This window comes from Scylla paramamosain, chromosome 29 (genome assembly GCF_035594125.1).
Source record: "Scylla paramamosain isolate STU-SP2022 chromosome 29, ASM3559412v1, whole genome shotgun sequence".
Taxonomy (NCBI): Eukaryota; Metazoa; Arthropoda; class Malacostraca; order Decapoda; family Portunidae; genus Scylla; species Scylla paramamosain.
Genome location: NC_087179.1, coordinates 12,409,380 through 12,427,583, shown reverse-complemented (window position 1 = coordinate 12,427,583; position 18,204 = coordinate 12,409,380). Strand labels below are relative to the sequence as shown.

Here is an 18,204-nt window from a genome sequence, read left to right as displayed (position 1 = left end):
ACAGAGGAGGGAACGAGGCAGTACAACGAGGAGACTGGCAGTGAAATAGTAGTCAAGGACTTAACTACCTTCAAATGTTTACTGATTTTAGTAACTACCTTCAAATGTTTACTGATTTAATAACTACCTTCAAATGTTTACTTGTAACGCTAAGTAACCTTCAAATGTTTACTGATATAACGCTAACTACACACGTGGGTAGCGACGAAGGGAACGTGATGATCTATCCACTCATAATGCACTCCACGCCCCTGCCCCCCCGCCAAAACCTACCACAATACTACCACTTACCACAGAAACCGTAGTAGATCAAGCCTGTCCATCTACAAATTGCACCTAACAGGTGGTAGGTAGAGGGCAGGACCAGGGGGAGGAGATGCTTCCCTCGTTACGGACATCAGGCGTTATACGATTAATCAATATGCATTGAAATAAATGCACTGAAAGGAATTTGTATGGTTATCTATAAAATGTTAGAGTATAGAATGTACGAGTATAATAATTGTTTTAATCTTAGTCACCATTGTCAAGCAAGTATCAGGGAAGCATAACGAGGTATTTACATTCTCTCTCTCTCTCTCTCTCTCTCTCTCTCTCTCTCTCTCTCTCTCTCTCTCTCTCTCTCTATCTCTCTCCTAATACATCAAGTGGGAGTACACGCACTTCGTTACTATTAAAAGTCCCCGGTCATTAGTAATAGTTCAGAGCGTGTTGGCCATTACCACCGCCGAATTGGCAAGAAAAGATTGTTAGCACGTGAAAGTCGTTCGGTCTTTTTTTTTTTTTTGTGTATGTGTAAAAGCCTCCGGTTAAGAGCAACAAGTAAAAAAAAAAGGTCACATTAATTTTGCCAGTCTTTCATCGTTCTTCACTTTCCTCCGGTCTTCCTTTCTGTCCTTCCTTTTAACCTGCCTACCACCTCTTTTCCCAATCTTCCTTCCTTCATTCGGTAGTTATACGAGAGAGAGAGAGAGAGAGAGAGAGAGAGAGAGAGAGAGAGAGAGAGAGAGAATTGTTTTCCGGTTTACTGGTTTGAGGATTTTGTCGTTTATCTGGAGGGAGGAAAATGACAAGGAACTCAGTTGTGACCTTGTAGTGTCGGACAATAGTATATAAATAAACCCTAGAGCAGAACACATTGATATTCACATGTTACCTCTGAACACAAGAACATTCTGCCTGCCAGTCTGCCCTCAGCAGCATCATTCCTTGCAAAGCTTCCTTCCTTTCCAGCAAACTCAGCTTCATCATTTTTTTTCATTTCTACTTCAGACAAAAACGACTAAGTGCTTGTTTCAACTCTTCTCATTATCAGTGTAAGTTCTGTAATCTTTTAGAAAGAAATGGTCTTGTTACATTTGCCTCTGATCAATCAAAAGAACTGGGAACCTCACATTGACACACTCATATATCTGGCAGACCAAAATGTTGTTGCTCCCATGAGAGCTATTTTCAAAGACCACAGGGATGTTTAAGAGCTTCTCATGAGTTTCTCACAATGGTGATGCAGGATCCTTGTTCAACATCACTAGAATCTTGAAAATCCCAAAAACTACCATTAGAGTCCATAACACAGCAGACATGGTCTGCAGTCACAAACAGCTTCCTGCAGTAGTCAGGTTCGACAGCAAGGCTGCCAGACTGTGCCTCCCTCACACTGCATGGCTGGTATGGAAGGCTGATGCCAGTGGGTTCGACTCAGAAGACACGTCAGTCAACAAAAAAATTTATTCTTAAATCACAGTATAAAAATGGATTGGTAACTATAAGAAGTTAGTTAGTCATTTATTTACCTGAACTCTGAATATTTACATGTTTAAATTTAGTTATACTTTATACAGTAAGTGAATTACATAGCAATTAATGTCAACTGATACACTGTATCAGCAGCACACAATACTGTATCACCAGCTCACTCAAGGACTCCACACTGACCTCACTGCAGGAGCACCCACTCCCCTCACCCTGCCATAGCACTGTAGCTGTGCCACGCTCAACACTACTTGATGCTGGAATATAAGCAACATCAAAGTAAAGTGCTTGGTGCTCTCCATGATGCTACAAAGAGAAGTCTACACTGATACTTGAAATCATCATTCCCTGTATCTGATATCCATAGTTTGTTATGGATTAATGTAAGTCTTACATATCTCCTAAAGCTAATAAAGAATAAATCAAATAAAACAAATAAAATAAATAAAATAAATCATCTGGACACAAGCTAGCACCAAACTAATTGAGATCTGTAAGATTATTAAATACAAACATATTTCTTTGTGTGTGTGTGTGTGTGTGTGTGTGTGTGTGTGTGTGTGTGTGGTGAGAGGGTACAGGGATGTGGACAGGGGAGGACTTGAATGCTCCTCTGCAGTAAGGTCAACCACCTCACAATAATTTCATCACCTTCCAGCTGCTCATATAGTACCACAAGGTATTGTCTTTTACTGTGTTGCTTGTAGTTTGTTCACTTGTCTAACTACAAAAAAGAGCAAGTACAAAAAGAGGATCTGGAATGTACCTACCTACCTAAAGCCTTCAAGAAAATCCCTACCTAAAGTGTTCAAGTAAGAAAAAAGAGTGCATCTATCACACTACATAACAATAACAACTGAGGTTCACGTGGCCCCACACATAACAAAGTCCCACAAACCTACACTGGTATCCTCCTTGTTCAATGACCAGACCCTGCCTCCCAAACTTATATGAACATTCACCCTACGACCAGCTTGGCTACTTCACCCTGACCTTGACAAACCAGGCCTATCCATCTGAATCTGGTGGACGTCCCTTGCTGGCTACTCCTTCTTGGTCTTGGCCGGGACGTTCCAGTAATAGAGAACCTGAGTCATGATCACTCCGTTGGCAAAGGTGGCCACACTATAGGTCAGGATGATGATGGGGTCGCCCGTCTCCTGGATGGAGGTGAAGATCCGTGCCATGGCACCCAGGAAGAGCATTGTCACTGTCACTGCAGACAGCTGGCCCGTGCTGCTATTTCTGAAGTTGGTAACAGCTTGCACCATCTGCCATGGAAACAGAAATGCACCATGTATGTATTCAATGCCACTGGTTAGATACTGATATGATGGGGATGATAGATGGAAAAAGATAGATTTGTTTTCTACAGTGAGTGAAGTCTGCCACAGGTCACACCATCTGCCGTAGAAACAGAAATGCACCGTGTATTCACTGCCACTGAGTTAGAGATAATGATATGGTAGGGATTCTAACAGTCAGCAGGAATGAAGAACAAGAATTAAACATCAACATAAGAAATAAGATGGTGAAGAACACAGAAAATTTTAAGTACCTAGGAAGTAATGTTGCTAGGGATGGTGAAAATCAGAGAGATATAACAAAATGAATAAATAGATTTATTGCAAGTGTTGGAGCCCTCTATCCAATAATCAAGGAAACAAAAATACCTTTAGAAGTTAAAACAATATTCTTTAACACTGTCCTGAACCCAACAGTGATATATGGATTAGAGAACTGGGGTGCTGATAGCAACAGACAGGAGCAGGATTCAGGCAGCAGAAATGAGGCCAAGGAGAGCCATGGTTGGAAAGATGAGGAGGGACTGAGTAAATAACAAAGAAGTTGCAAGAGCATGCTGGGAGTGGATGCCAAGGGGAAGATCAAGAGGAAGATCTAAAAAAGATGAAAAGAAAAGGTCAATGAGGAGAAAATTTTCCAAGATAGAGACAGATGGAGCAACATTCTGGCACCATTGACAAAAGCAGCCTACTCCAGGAGCTGAGATAAGAAGTAAACCATATCCCACAACAGCAGTGGTCCACACAAGAGAATAACCCACCAGTTGTCATTAATAACCCTTTCCAGAAATTGACACATAACTCCACCATCATCATTAAAAATTCTTATCAAAAAACATAAAAATTACACAAGATAAACAAATGCATGTGACCAGAACTGCTATAAGCACACATTTCCATAATCACAAATCACTCAGACATTTATGTTTGTTCTCCAGCCACTACCAAACATTACATTGGGTAGAGATGAAAAAATCTATTTTTTCAATACTTTTGTCTTGTAGGTGATTATATAGATTTTGTAATGTTTGTAGTGTTGCAGAGTGCTGCATATCATGGTGCAAGGGTTAAGAGGCAAACATCTTCAGTGCCCTTAAGAAACTGCTACTTTGCAAGGCCCAATACTGATCATAAAGTGACTCATGAACAGGTGGTATGGGTTCAAGGTCATGGCCACAGATAAGCAAGATTGCAAGATAAATGACGGATCATGACGCCCTCAAATACAACACCAGTAAAAATAAGACACTTGATTACTCTTCACTCAGATATTCTTCCTCAGATAAAAATGCTAATGTTGTTTCAGTACTATCTGCCTCACCTTCCCAGCAAACACCACAGGAATATTTGAGGCTTGGAGCACCCACAGGAACTTGATGGGGAGCTGGCCAGAGCAGAGCACAGCAGTGATGGTGAACACTGAGAGGATGTACAGGACACCCTTCTTTGTAGCACCTCCATAGAGAAACACCAGCATGCCAATGACAGCTGTCTGCAGCAGGAGGAACACCCCATCCCCATACGAACTGCAAGGGGGATAAATTAATATACATACATGCACATACCATGACTGGCCGACATAAACTCTGACTAAAACCTTCACACTGCTCTGGTTTAGTAGTGCACCAACACAGAAACACAACAAACTCAACAAACTCTGACTAAAACCCTGCACACTGCACTAGTTTATCTATCGTGGTACCATCACAAAAACATGACAAATTCTCACTGCTTTTATTTAGTACTGCACCAACACAGAAACACAACAAACTCTGACTGAAACCCACCTCCACACACTCACCTGAAGGGGTAGTGATTGACAAAGCTGTATGCCACATTGAACACGATGGCAGTGAGCTCCAGCGACGTGCCAGCTACACTGATTCCCTCACCACTCTGGGCCTTCACCATCTTCATGATCTGCGGCACCTTCACCAGAATACTGCCCCCCACGATGGCCAGCCCCAGCCCCTTGCTCAATGCCGCCCTAAGACATGGCACTGCAATGAAGGGGGTTTAAATGTAAAATCTCCCACATTGTTGAATTTTTCTTATCTAGGTATGTATGTGGCTCAGACAAAGTAACACACACATACACACACACATACACACATTCTTCACACTCTCAAGGCCCCTAAACACAGCACAATCTGGACTTGAGACCAGGGGGACATAGCTGGTTGGATCTGACATGTTTGTATCATATATGGGATGACTGTGGTCTGTCCAACTGTCTGACAGTCAGCTGGATGATGACCAAGCAGTGCTTGGTTTTCAGATTCACCAACCTGGCAGGTTCAGACCACATAGCATCAAATGTGTGTTTATTGTGAGGCCAACCATCAGTTTTGCCACAAACAGCATCACAAGAGTTTCATGAACTGCTCCTATGAAGACACACAATTTCAGACATCATTCACATTCTTAGCCCTGTCAGCTGCTAGTGGAAAGTAAGGTCTCGTGGATCACTGTACTAACAGACAAGCCAAAACACTACAAGAGAGTGCTACCATAAATAATAAATATAATATAATAAATATAATATATAAATCTTAAAAATAAACCTCTATCACATTCAAAACCCTTAATCATTTATGTTTGAGCATTACAAAAAAAATTGCTACCGTGATTTAATGACTTTTCCTTTTTTTTTACATTAGAGGGGCTTTTAATGACTTTTTTCCTTTTTTTTTTTTTACAAAAGAGGGACTTTGGCAAAGGGAAACAACAAAAAGCCCAAAAAAAGTGTCCACTGAAGGTGCCAGTCCCCAAAGTGTGCAATCAAAAAGGTTATCCAGAATTTGATAAGCGTCTTAAAACCTCCCACCTCAAACAGTTTAAGTCAAAAGTAGAAAATAGAGAAGCTGGCAGAAGAATAATCAGAACCCTTGTCTTTGTCATATTCAAAACCCACCACCATCAACACTCTGCCTATAGAGAAGCAGGCAGAGGAATCATCAAAACTCTTATCTTCATCATGTTCAAAACCCACCATCATCATCATCATCATCACTTCTTGCTTATCACCTGGAGGACAACAGAAAGCAAGGTTTTCCCTCTCGTCAATGTAAACAAAAAAGAGCTACTTAAGATAACTGGGCATAAAGTCTATACCAATGTGTGTAATAAATAGAGTAAGAGTATGAGATATAAAATCATTGAGAAATATGTCATGATAATTTTATAAGGCATGGTAATAATTTATAAGATAAAAAAGTAACTACAAGAGGTAACAGCAATGAGAGAAAGTCCATGGCAAGAATTGAGAGCATCCCTTGCCCCAAGACCAGGACACTGAGAGAGAGAGAGAGAGAGAGAGAGAGAGAGAGAGAGAGAGAGAGAGAGAGAGAGAGAGAGAGAGAGAGAGAGAGAGAGAGAGAGAGAGAGAGAGAGAGAGAGAGAGAGGAGAGAGAGAGAGAGAGAGAGAGAGAGAGAGAGAGAGAGAGAGAGAGAGAGAGAGAGAGAGAGAGAGAGAGTGTTAACCTACTCCACTCCTCCATCCAAGGAAACTACGGCAGCCCTAAACAAAAGCCCTGAATCAGCGGGTGCTTCTTTGCCTGAGAGCAGAGATTCTTGATTTGCTGTTTGTTACCTCATTCCACACATCACATCTCAAGGCACCAAAATTTCAAGTGTGCCAGCGAGTGTCCTGCCAGGTTTCAATTCTCAGTAATGTCTTTCAGCCAATCTTTCCTGCCTTTAGATTAATTTCTCAACTTCCATGAGGTTCCAAATGACTCTTGACACAAAACCCAGAGGCAACGAATGGTCAGGTTGGCTCATGGCATTAATCACAGAAACAGCCACTCAAAAAAAAAAAGAAGAAAAAAATCAATTTTTAACAACACCTATATGTGCATTTACCTATTCTAAGAAACTTTTTAATATATTTTCTTCCACAGAATACTATCTGAAGAAACTCCAAGCTTTGTTGTCACTGTATACTTTTTTCAACTGGTATGGTACACTAGCAATAACTGTATGAAATGTCAAGAATAAAAAAATCAGTGATAACTTAATCCAAAAGAAATAACCAGTAATAAAAAAATGCTGAAATGGATAAATGAAATGGACATCATAAACAATTCATGAAGAGACAGGATGTGTATGCATGCCTGCCACTGCTTGCCTAACACCCAACTCATCATTATTCATTATTCAGCAGCCAATCAGCTCTACCAATGTGAAATGGAGCCAGGTTCAGGTGCACCCCAGTTTCTTGTAAATGGAGTGGTGGTTCCTGGCCAAGACTTAAGTTAACACATGACAGGGATGGCCGCTTCCACCCACCGAAACTTCCACAATGGCAGAAATTAGCATTTGCGACCAATACTATGCATGTTTCCAGTTTCACATATTTCCAAAACTTAACAAGATGATCTACTGTTAGTCAGAATAGAGTAAATAAAAATTGTAGGCTAAGCATAACTTGGGATGACTTTCAATCCTCTAATGGTATCTAGAATATTAAACTAATGCCACAGTACTTCATGGTATACAAACTTCTTGCATTTGTAACTGCTGAACCACAAATTTCAAGAAGTTTGTGGATCCCTGGTTGCAAAAAAAAAAAAAAAAAAAAGAAAAAGAAAACAATATCTAAATTTTTGCAGAAGTTAATTTCTATTTGTTAATGTGGGGTTCGGTAGGTGAGATAATTACTAGTAATGTGAAAATGCCGCAAAGACCTGGTGAAGCATGGAGCAAGCAATGCAATGTGGGCCAAGCTGAATCTGTGTGTCACTTTCTACAATTTCATAGTCATGTTGCATTAGTTTCAGTTGATCATGCCTGGTGGGTCAGCTGTGGTGACTCGTATCTTGCAACACTGAAAAACTGATCTAAGGCAATGGTAAATATTAATCAGTACACTCGGCTCACACTGGCAAACAAAAACATTTTTTCTCTGGAGGTTTTCACTGCTTTTAATTAATCTGCAAACCATTTTTGTTGCCAGGTGAAAACTGCTGCAGTGCGACAGGTGTACTTCTGGATAAATACCACCCAACTTAACCTAACCTAACCTTATCAGTTATCAACAAACTTTATCTAACAGAGAGCTGCGGCCCCATCAAGCCTCACCTTATTAGTTATTAGCAAACCTTACCTAACACAGCCTCTGAATCTCCCTCAAGCCCTAAAACATAAAACTGTCTCACACAGCCACACAAATATTTCCTTCCAAGTATTTTTCAGTGTTTTGTCAGTGCTAATTAGTTTTGCTGCTAATGTGACAGGTAAAAATGGCTGCAGGGATAGGTGTGCTTCTGAATAAATACTGCCTAACTTAACCTAACCTAACCTTCTTAGTAGCAAACCTTACCTAATTGAGAGCTGCACCCAGTCTCAATCCCCACATTACTGTTAAGAGACTTTACATAACAAGCCCCCTGCATCCCTCCTTAACCCATAACAAGTACAGCTTCCTCACATTGAGCTAGATGAAAAAATTTTTTCTTATAGTTTTTAATGTGTTTTTTATTTATCTGTTTCCTAATTTTGTCGCTGATGAGACAGGTAAAAATTGCCAATTAAATATCAAGGCAATGAGAGGAAGTACCCGAAGATGAACCCCCAAAATGTTAGGACACGCAAACAGTAGCTGAGGCAACGGTCAAGTTCAGAATCTTTATCAACAACAAACTGTTGCTTTGGAAGGACTCGGAAACCACAATGGCAGCAGGTGGAGACTGAAACAAGTAGGTTTTACAGAACCTAATAATTTTACGTCTGTGACTATGTCTGGGCAAAATGTCTTTTTAAATCATGATCAACACAATGAAGGGATTAGCAATGAAATTATTAAACTGAATTAAGCTAAACCTAACCTAACCTAGCCTTTGGATGGAAACACCAATGTTATTTCAATATTATCCCAAAAAGCACACATAACATACTTAACTCCCTCATTTTACTTCACACATGAATCAGGCAAAGTGTATTATACTCCATCAGGTCCTTCCCTCCTAATGATTGTGTTGCTTTAATGTTATTCATTCGAAAACCACTAAGCCTCAGAACCCTAGGCCAGCAGGCGGCACAGGCAGGGTATGGCTAAGTGGTGGTTGGGGCTGGAAACTAGACCCACCATCAACATGAACACCACCACTAGTTAACCACTCAAGACAAAAATTAAACACACACGCACATTTTTCTCCCCAGTCTCAAGATCTATTCCATTACACCAATTTCTATTTCAGCCCTGTGAAAGAAAAAAATCCAATATTTAAAACTTTTTACGTACAACACAAATTTCTCTACCTGGGGAGTTAAGTGACAACTCACCACCACCATCCAGATCTTTCATACCAGTACACCTATTTCTGCTAGAGGCCAATGAGAGAGAGAGAGAGAGAGAGAGAGAGAGAGAGAGAGAGAGAGAGAGAGAGAGAGAGAGAGAGAGAGAGAGAGAGCATTTAACACCAATTTTTTTACAAGCCACAGGCAAATTTCTATCCTGCGGCAGAAGTCAGTGACAACCCGCCACCACCCTACGTCTCCCCACATACACCATCACTACTATTACCATCAAAGAAGTTAAATTTGACGAAGAATTCATCGTAGCAGGCCTCTGTCAGCACCAGGAGGCACAGTCGGCGGAATAGGGCGGCCATGGTGGTGTGGGCGCCGCGGGGATGAAGTGAGTGAGCGGGGCAGACTGACTATCTCGTCTGCCAGGTTATCCCGTCCCAGATGGCACCACCACTACCACTGCTGGGAGACAAGGCTGGAATTAATAACCACTGGTGCTTTTTATTGTGGTTTATTTCTCCATTCCAGAGTTTCCTGTGCATTAAAATAAGGGCAGATTTAATAAGATACTTCTTCCAGCCTCCACTAACGTTTTTCATCATAGTTTTTCATTCGTTCCAGTGTTCCCTCTTCATTGAAACAAGGGTAGATTTTATATTGTTTTAGCCGCAAACTTCTTTTTATCGTAGTTTTTCTTCGTTATGTTTCTTTTTCCTTAGAATAAAGGTAGAGTTGAGATAGTGTTGTTCCAGCCTCTATTATAAAATAATAGATTCTGTATAGGTTTTCTCTCCAACATTCCCAGCCTCCACTCATTTGGTTTTATTAAAGCTTTTCCTGATTCCAGTTAAGATGTGTATTATTCCATTCTCTCCCAGTGGCTCCTTTTCCTTATCCCAGCATTTCCTGTCCATTGAAATAAGGGTAGAGTTAAGATGCCGCTAATACTTTTATTATAGGTTTTCTTCGCTCCAGTGTTTCTTGTGCATTAAAATAAGGGTGGAATTAAAATACACGTTATTCCAGCTTCCATTAATAACTTCTCTCCGTTCCACCATTTTCTCTTCATTGAAATATTGAAAGTTAAAAATCCATGTTATCCCAGTCTCTCATGGGGACAGAGAATGAATAGTAGTGATAATAATCCAATACTTTCATATTTGTCATCACGACCATTTTTATTTATTTTTTTTTTTTTTGCATTTAATCAGGAATTGGAATAATATATATAACAATAGTACATCACAATTCACTTTTACCATATTCGTGTGTCAGCATCTATCAAGATAAGATAAATATTACAAGATATCTGTGCTTCCTTGACCACCATCACCCTTAGAATAAGATCCAATACAGAACTATAAACAGTTAATTCAATACTATACATATATTTTTTTTTTTCCAGCACTTTCTATTCACCATGATCATAAGATATATTCAAAGATAGCTCTTTCTCCGACTTCCACCAGATGACAGGAATTACATAACACATTTTAATATTAATCACTTTATAATATTTTCTTCCGGTATATTCAGTCCATCGTGATGAGAACACAATAACATAAGGGAAGCAGGAAGAAACCATCAAGATCTGTAAGAGAGAGAGAGAGAGAGAGAGAGAGAGAGAGAGAGAGAGACTGCTAAAGTGACAGACACGTATACATCCTGAATTCGAATCCCCAGATTGTCTCTTCTTATGGTGCTGGTATGAGACTTAGACCGGGATTTATAGCCTCGTTCCTGCCTCTTTTCCTTTACCAATAGGGGAGAAGCCTTAGTTGCAGTAGGTTCTTATAAGCTAATACAGAAACAATAAAGATAAATTCAAAATTCAGTAATAGATAAGATAAAGATACCAAGGTTAAGTCTAGCAGGATCAGAAATAGTGGGTTCAGGCTTCATAAAGTTGGATTTCTAAAAGAGACAGGAAGGAATTAGTTTCCAAATAAAGTGGTAGGTAGATGAATGGAAAAGATTCGGTAATCAGTTTTAGTGTCTAGTCATTGGTGAACTTTAAAAGATCAGAAAAAATAATGATGAGATAACTGGAAATAGGTAGGCATGTTTTATACAGGTATATATACTGCCACATGTGTGCAGGAAAATATTCATAACCACATAAATATTAAAGAAAGCTCACATGCCTGATAAGAGATCATTACAGAGATATATGGCAATATTATAAGATAAGGTTTAGTGCGTATATAAGTCACCTACATCACCAATCTGTATTCACACGCGTGCCACGCAATAATGAGGCTAGTTTCATGGACACAGCTTGGAATTACTCTGAGTTATCTCCACTCTCTCTGAAACACAAGAAAATAAAACACACATTGCTTCCTACATGTTTCCTCGCCAGCCGACACAAAAACATCAGGGCAAACAGCAAAGCAACACGTCAATATGCAGTCTATTAAATGGTATTAGACAATTAAGCCATGAATAGAAGAAAACACAAGGAAACCCACATTCCCTCCCCCAAGCTTTCCTCGGCAACAGCTAGACAGCCACATAGAAGCAAGCATCAAAGCAAATAACAACCAACACATTAATATAGATGTTACTGGTCTATAGAACCATGAACGGAAAGAGAAAATGCACGAAAGCTCAAGAACACACACACACACACACACATTCCTTCCAAAATAAGTTTTCTCCGCAGCAGACAGCCAGATACAGACACGAGCAAGCAGCAAATCAAGACGTCAGTATGCAGCCCCACGAGTATGTGCTTCGACCCCCACTGGTTGGCTGGAGGAGAGTGAGTGAGGGGTGAGGGAGTGTTGAAGGAGTGAAGGCAGCCATGCGAGAGTTGCCATGGCCCGCTGCTCGTGTCTACTTGCTGATCGTGACAGGTGTGCACGTGAAGGCTGCAGTGTAGAGGTAGAGAACTCCAACACTTGTACACCACTCGGAAATGAAGGAAAGAACTAATGCAGATATGTCACCAATGTAATCTCTCTCTCTCTCTCTCTCTCTCTCTCTCTCTCTCTCTCTCTCTCTCTCTCTCTCTCTCTCTCTCATATTCTGAAACACTTTTCCCCTGCATCTCTACTATAATAAATAGGCCCTTTTTCAAGTTACACAGGTTTTTAAGAGTTTTTTTTTTTTTACAGTATTAATGACGAAGTAACACGATTTTTACATAAATAGTCGAAAAAAATACTCTTGAGAACCTGGCTAATGATGTATGCCGCCTTTGAAAATAGTCGTGGAAAGCAAAGCGTTTCAGAAAATGGGCCTTCTTTCCGATACGTGAGTGATGTTTGACTGTGGGCTTATGGGTATATTGCTGAGAACCCTTGGTTTGTCTAGTGGTTGGCTGCCTCCCGCCTTCAGAACAAAGAGGCTGAACTGTAAGAAAAGCCAGCGCCATTTCAGGTAGAATGATTAATGTTGTAAATAATGTGTTGTAAATAATGAAGTTTCCAAAAATTCTACTTGTGATGGTGATAATGGTGGTAGTGACGGTGGTGGTGGTGATGGTGATGATAACACCTACAACAACAACAACATAAATAATTGAATAAATAAATAAATAAATGATATTGACAATAATAATCATAATAATAATAATAATAATAATAATAATAATAATAATAATAATAATAATAATAATAATAATAATAATAAAGACCAAGAAGGAAGAGGAGGAGGAGGAGAAGGATGTGCAGGGAGAGATGAAATGAACAAAGACAGTCTCTCAATGAACATCTGTGTTTCCGTTCTGGGAAGCAAACACAAACAGTCCAATGTATAAAAATCAGCAAGTCACCACAGTGTTACTTCGCCACCTGACAGTACTGGCGTGTGTGTGCCTTCCTCTTGCTACTCTCTCTCTCTCTCTCTCTCTCTCTCTCTCTCTCTCTCTCTCTCTCTCTCTCTCTCTCTCTCTCTCTCTCTGATGTAGGCCACACTGAGACAAGGCACTAAGACAAATCATGACCACTGACAAACAGTAGTATATGTACACCACATGTATGTACGAGTATGTATGTATGTATGTATGAGTGTATGTATGTATGTATGTATACCTAAACTCGAAGATATAGGTTACTGGGTGTACTACTGCAACACACACACACACACACACACACAACAGGGGAGGCCCATCTGTTCCTAATTACAAACAAGCCTTAATAACACTGTGCCATTAATCTCTGTCGTAACATTCATACCAGCATTACACGACCGCAAACAGTAGGGGTTTTGAGACTCAGACGCTCCCCTTACGGCATCCTCCAAGGCCTGTGTATTTTCATAAAGACTTTTCAGATGACACGAAGATTAGCCAGATTCTTGTCGAGTTATTTATTTATTTATTTGCCTATTGCACTGTTAGATTACCACTGGAACCAAGACATTATCCTTGAAAAGTTCTAATAACTTCCACAGGCGCTTAGTGAAAAGTACAGATAAGACGCGGGAATCTTTGAGAATTCCCTTACAGCTGGAGTCAAGATATCACCTTTGAAAACCTCTAATAACTTCCACCAAAGCCTGATAAAAAAAAAAAAAAAAAGTAGAGATAAGACGCTGGAATGTTTGAGAATCTCCGCCCTGTCAGCAAATTACTGTGTTTGGCCTGACCACAAAGGAACACAAATTAAAACAAAAGAAGCGTCTGTCTTGTTGTTCTTACTATGTTACTTCCCTATTTTATTATCCACGAGTCACCTCCAGTCTCTATCACACCATAAGTACATACGTCTTGATCAGAGGAAAGCGGGAAAAAAGAATCAATATTGACTCCCTCCATTAGACATTTCATCCATGAGTCTCCATCAGTCGCAATCACAGCCTAGGCAAGTTTTGAGTCAGAGGGAAGGGAAAAAAATATTGATTCACTGCAGTATATAGACTTTTCCAGCTGTTTGGGTAAAGGAATACTGTGTTCCTTTTCTAGCTGCGAGATCAGTAATACGAATAGTATAAATTGAGGTGTGGGATATAGTAAAGGCGAGCATTATTTCTGGAGATGTGAAGCCTAGCCATGGAAGTTTTCGCTCTCAACAATGTTATAGAGCGGAACTTAACTTGCAGAAGCCCAAGATCATATTTTGTTTGTTTTATTCTTTTCTTTTTAGCCCCTGACCTATTGAATAAGTAGAAACATCGTGTGTGTGTGTGTGTGTGTGTGTGTGTGTGTGTGTGTGTGTGTGTGTGTGGCCTAATAACACCACCACCACCGTGACACTGTTGGTCTGCTTGAGCGAGTAACCATATTATGGATTGCGGAGCACACAGCAGCAGCCGGCGCCTCGTGAAAGTGAAGGAAAATGCTTCGCGGGGCACTACCGAGTCAACACGGTGAAAACTGGCATTTGCACAGGGGAGAAAACACAAATATATTGCTGCTGTCTTTTCCGTTATGGCATAGACACACAGACAGACAGACAGACAGATAACAGAAAGCTATAGTCAGCCAGCCAAACGGGCGGACTAACTTACGATTGAAAAAAAAATAAAAAAACAGACATATAGACAGAAAATGACAGACAGACAGACAGGTGACAGAAAGCCAACCAACCAACCAAACGGAGAAACTTCAGACTGAAAAAGGAAAACAGACATATACACAACATTGACAGACAGACAGACAAACAAACAAACAATAGAACGCTAACCAACCATCTAAACGAACAGAAAGGCGACAGAAAAAAAAAAAAAAACATGAAGACGACTGACTGACAAATAACAGATAGAGGAACAAAAGGAAAAAAAGAAAGTGCATACTGTAAAAAAAAAAAAAAAATTGATAAATAAATGTATAAAAAAGGGGGGGGGGAAATGCAGAGAATATTTTCCCGTGAAACAATGAAGCAAAGAAGCAAATCATACTTAGCAAACACAGCCTCATTATAATTTATGCAGCTCCAACCTTCAAGACATCTGCAAGAACACACACACACACACACACACACACACACACACACACACACACACACACACACACACACAAACACACACACACAAACAGACCAAAGGCGAAAGAAAGAAAAAAAATGAAAGTATATATGACTTCACAGAAAACGAACATAGAGCAATCAAATAAGTACTTTCCACATACAGTCCACATCTTATCACATTGAACTAAGCCTATTATCTGCCACCAAGTCATAAGGGTCATTGCACTGCTGATCTTTTTCCTCTCTCTCTCTCTCTCTCTCTCTCTCTCTCTCTCTCTCTCTCTCTCTCTCTCCTCTGCCAATATTATTGGACAGAGTCCCGCGCCAAAAAATAAAATAAAATAAAATAAAATAAAATAAAAAAAAAATCATTGCTAAAGGGACTGTTTTTTTCTATTTCCAGGGGCAATAAAAGTTTCGTTTATGGTTTTCACTTGAGACACTTCTTGACATTTGGGTACGTAGAGGATGGTTCTTTAACATTTCAGGGTCCGAATGATTTTTGATTAGATGTTATGGAAGTTATTTGGGGGTTTCAAGAGTTTTATTATTATTACTTTTATTATTTTAGCGATGGTTTAAGAAAGATCACAAGAATCATGCTTTTGACAAGATCCAGTGGAAGTTGTCGATGTTTTCAAGAATTTTTTATATGTATATATAATTCTAGTAGTGGTTTAAGAGGGATCACTAGAATCATCCTTTTACGGAATTTGTTGGAAGCTAAACAAGAGTGTTTTTACGATTCTAATAATGATTTAAGAAGGATTGTTAGAATTAGCACTGCAACAATGGAGTCATCTATCCACTTAAGGTAAAACACCACCCTGTACGTGCATTCCCAAGAGACAAGATAAACCGCAAACCTGGAGCTGAAGAAGAACAAAACATCACAGTATGAGTGAGGCTTCAACGCGTGCTGTAGTAAACACTAGCGCGTGGCGGGGGAAACTTCACCAATAGCTCAATTCCCTCCCCGCCCCCCACAAGAAAAAAACAACTATTGACGCTTCTAAGCTTCACTGAGAACAATAGAAATCCTCTTAGACCAGCGGGCGTGAAACCAAATATCTAACTAAATTGTGACCGTTCATGGAAGAGGAGGAGGAGGAGGAGGAGGAGGAGGAGGAGGAGGAGGAAGAGGAGGCAGAGGGCGATTTCTCTCAGTTCAGGGGCCGGAGGGGGAGGGACTGGCGGCCTAGATGGGGGCTGGATGGGAACAAGAGGGTAAGGGGTGAGTTTTCCAGAAGTCCAGTAGCGGCGCGTGGCTCCAGACTTCACCAGTTAGCCACGAGCTTTACCACGAGAAGGAGTGCTGCACCTGACGAAGGGCACACGCACACACACGCACTCACACACGCCCACGCATACACACCCTCGTTCGTACTCACACTCGCGCACGTACATTATACTCAGCCGTGTTCCTTTGACCTCCAGCGGTATGAGGGCCTTGCTCCTGGTGGTGGTGGTGGTGGTGGTGTCTGCAGGAGGCGCTGAAGGAGGAACCTGCCCTAAATACCCGATTATCAGGGACTTTGACTTCCAGAGGGTGAGTGTTGTGTGTGTGTGTGTGTGTGTGTGTGTGTGTGTGTGTGTGTGTGTGTGTGTGTGTGAGTTTGGAAGTTATTATGTTTTCTTTTTTTCTTCTTCTTCTTTATTAGCATTGTTGATGGTGGTGTAGTTGTTCTGTCATTTTATTGTATTATTATTATTATTATTATTATTATTATTATTATTATTATTATTATTATTATTATTATTATTATCATTACTATTATTATTATTATTATTATTTACTACTACTACTACTACTACTGCCACCAATACCACTACCACTACATCACCACCACCACCACCACCATCACCAACAACAACAACAACAACAACCCCACTCAACAAACCAAAATATTTACTGATATCAAGAAAAAAAAACGTAGTTAATAAACAAAATTAATGAATAACCAGAGACGATAAGATGAATATACAATCTTTTTCTTTCTCTTCTTTCATCTCCTTTGCAAGACGTGGCTAGTTGTCTCACATTAGCCTTACAAAAGTTAAATCACTATAATCCTTTACAAATGACGTGGTGTGAATAGGATCAAGGTAAAAGGATTAGAATGCCATGATAAGTGTACTCAGAAACCGATTACACACACACACACACACACACATAACACACACACACACACGGCACGTCAGTCTCCATAAAAAAAAAAAAAAAGGTAAAAAAAAAAGAACATCGACCCAGGTGCAGGGAATAAAAAGTGTAGGAAAACCCGGAGAAAAATAGCCAATTTTGTAGAATAGAATAGCCTCCGATTTTTCCGCTTCAGTGCAACGTTTTCTAAGAATTCGAGGGAGAAAAATAGTAGGTAGATAAAGTTAGTAAAGACATTAATTTTTAAGTGAGATTATATGAAAAGAAGTCGTTGAAAATAATAAATGAATGAATAAATGAATGAAACATGAGTTAAAATTAAGTGTTAAGGATTCAAGGGAGAAAAAAAAACAATGGAAATGAGTAAATAGTAGATGAAGTTAGTAAAAATATCAATACCTATGGTAGATGGAAATGATAAGAAAAGGAAGTTGATATTGTTGAAGAGTAAATTAATAAATAGAACGAACTAGTTAAAATTGAGTGCTAAGAATTCGAAGGGGGAAAATAGTAGTTAAAGATGGTAAAAATATTAATCCCTAGCCTGAAATTGTAGGAAAATGAAGTTGTTGCTGAAAAGTAATAAATAAATGAATTAATAGGTAGGTAAACAAATAAATAAATGAATAAATAATTAATTAATTAATTAATTAATAAAACAGACATGAGTTAAAATTGAGCGTTAAAGTAGTAAATATAAATGCCAAAGGAATTATATTGTTAGTTATCAAGTTACTATTATGTACTTCGAAATTAAATAAATAAATGAATAAACTAATATTGAAAATAATGCAAGTAAGATTTTATTAGAAAAGTATAAGAC

General features: G+C 39.5%; 2 protein-coding genes across 4 annotated transcripts in view; one reads left to right on the top strand and one right to left on the bottom strand.

Moving 5' to 3' along the window:
• Positions 1 to 1,712: 1,712 nt before the first annotated feature.
• LOC135115330 (mannose-P-dolichol utilization defect 1 protein homolog) lies at positions 1,713 to 16,297 on the bottom strand. The gene is made up of 5 exons (XM_064031973.1): positions 16,087 to 16,297; positions 9,583 to 9,770; positions 4,858 to 5,056; positions 4,378 to 4,582; positions 1,713 to 3,023 (listed from the first exon to the last, which is right to left on the bottom strand). Exons 2-5 carry the CDS (start codon positions 9,668 to 9,670, stop codon positions 2,796 to 2,798), a joined length of 720 nt encoding a protein of 239 aa, XP_063888043.1. The 5' UTR covers positions 9,671 to 9,770; positions 16,087 to 16,297; the 3' UTR covers positions 1,713 to 2,795.
• A 122-nt stretch (positions 16,298 to 16,419) lies between these two features.
• Positions 16,420 to 18,204, top strand: part of LOC135115329 (apolipoprotein D-like) — a 15,952-nt gene continuing 14,167 nt past the window's right edge. For 2 of the 3 annotated variants that reach the window (XM_064031971.1, XM_064031970.1), the window contains exon 1: positions 16,420 to 16,769. In XM_064031971.1, coding sequence (XP_063888041.1) covers positions 16,662 to 16,769 — 108 coding nt within the window. In that variant the 5' untranslated portion in view covers positions 16,420 to 16,661. The remainder of the gene's footprint in view (positions 16,770 to 18,204) is intronic. The other variant, XM_064031969.1, reaches the window with a different exon arrangement.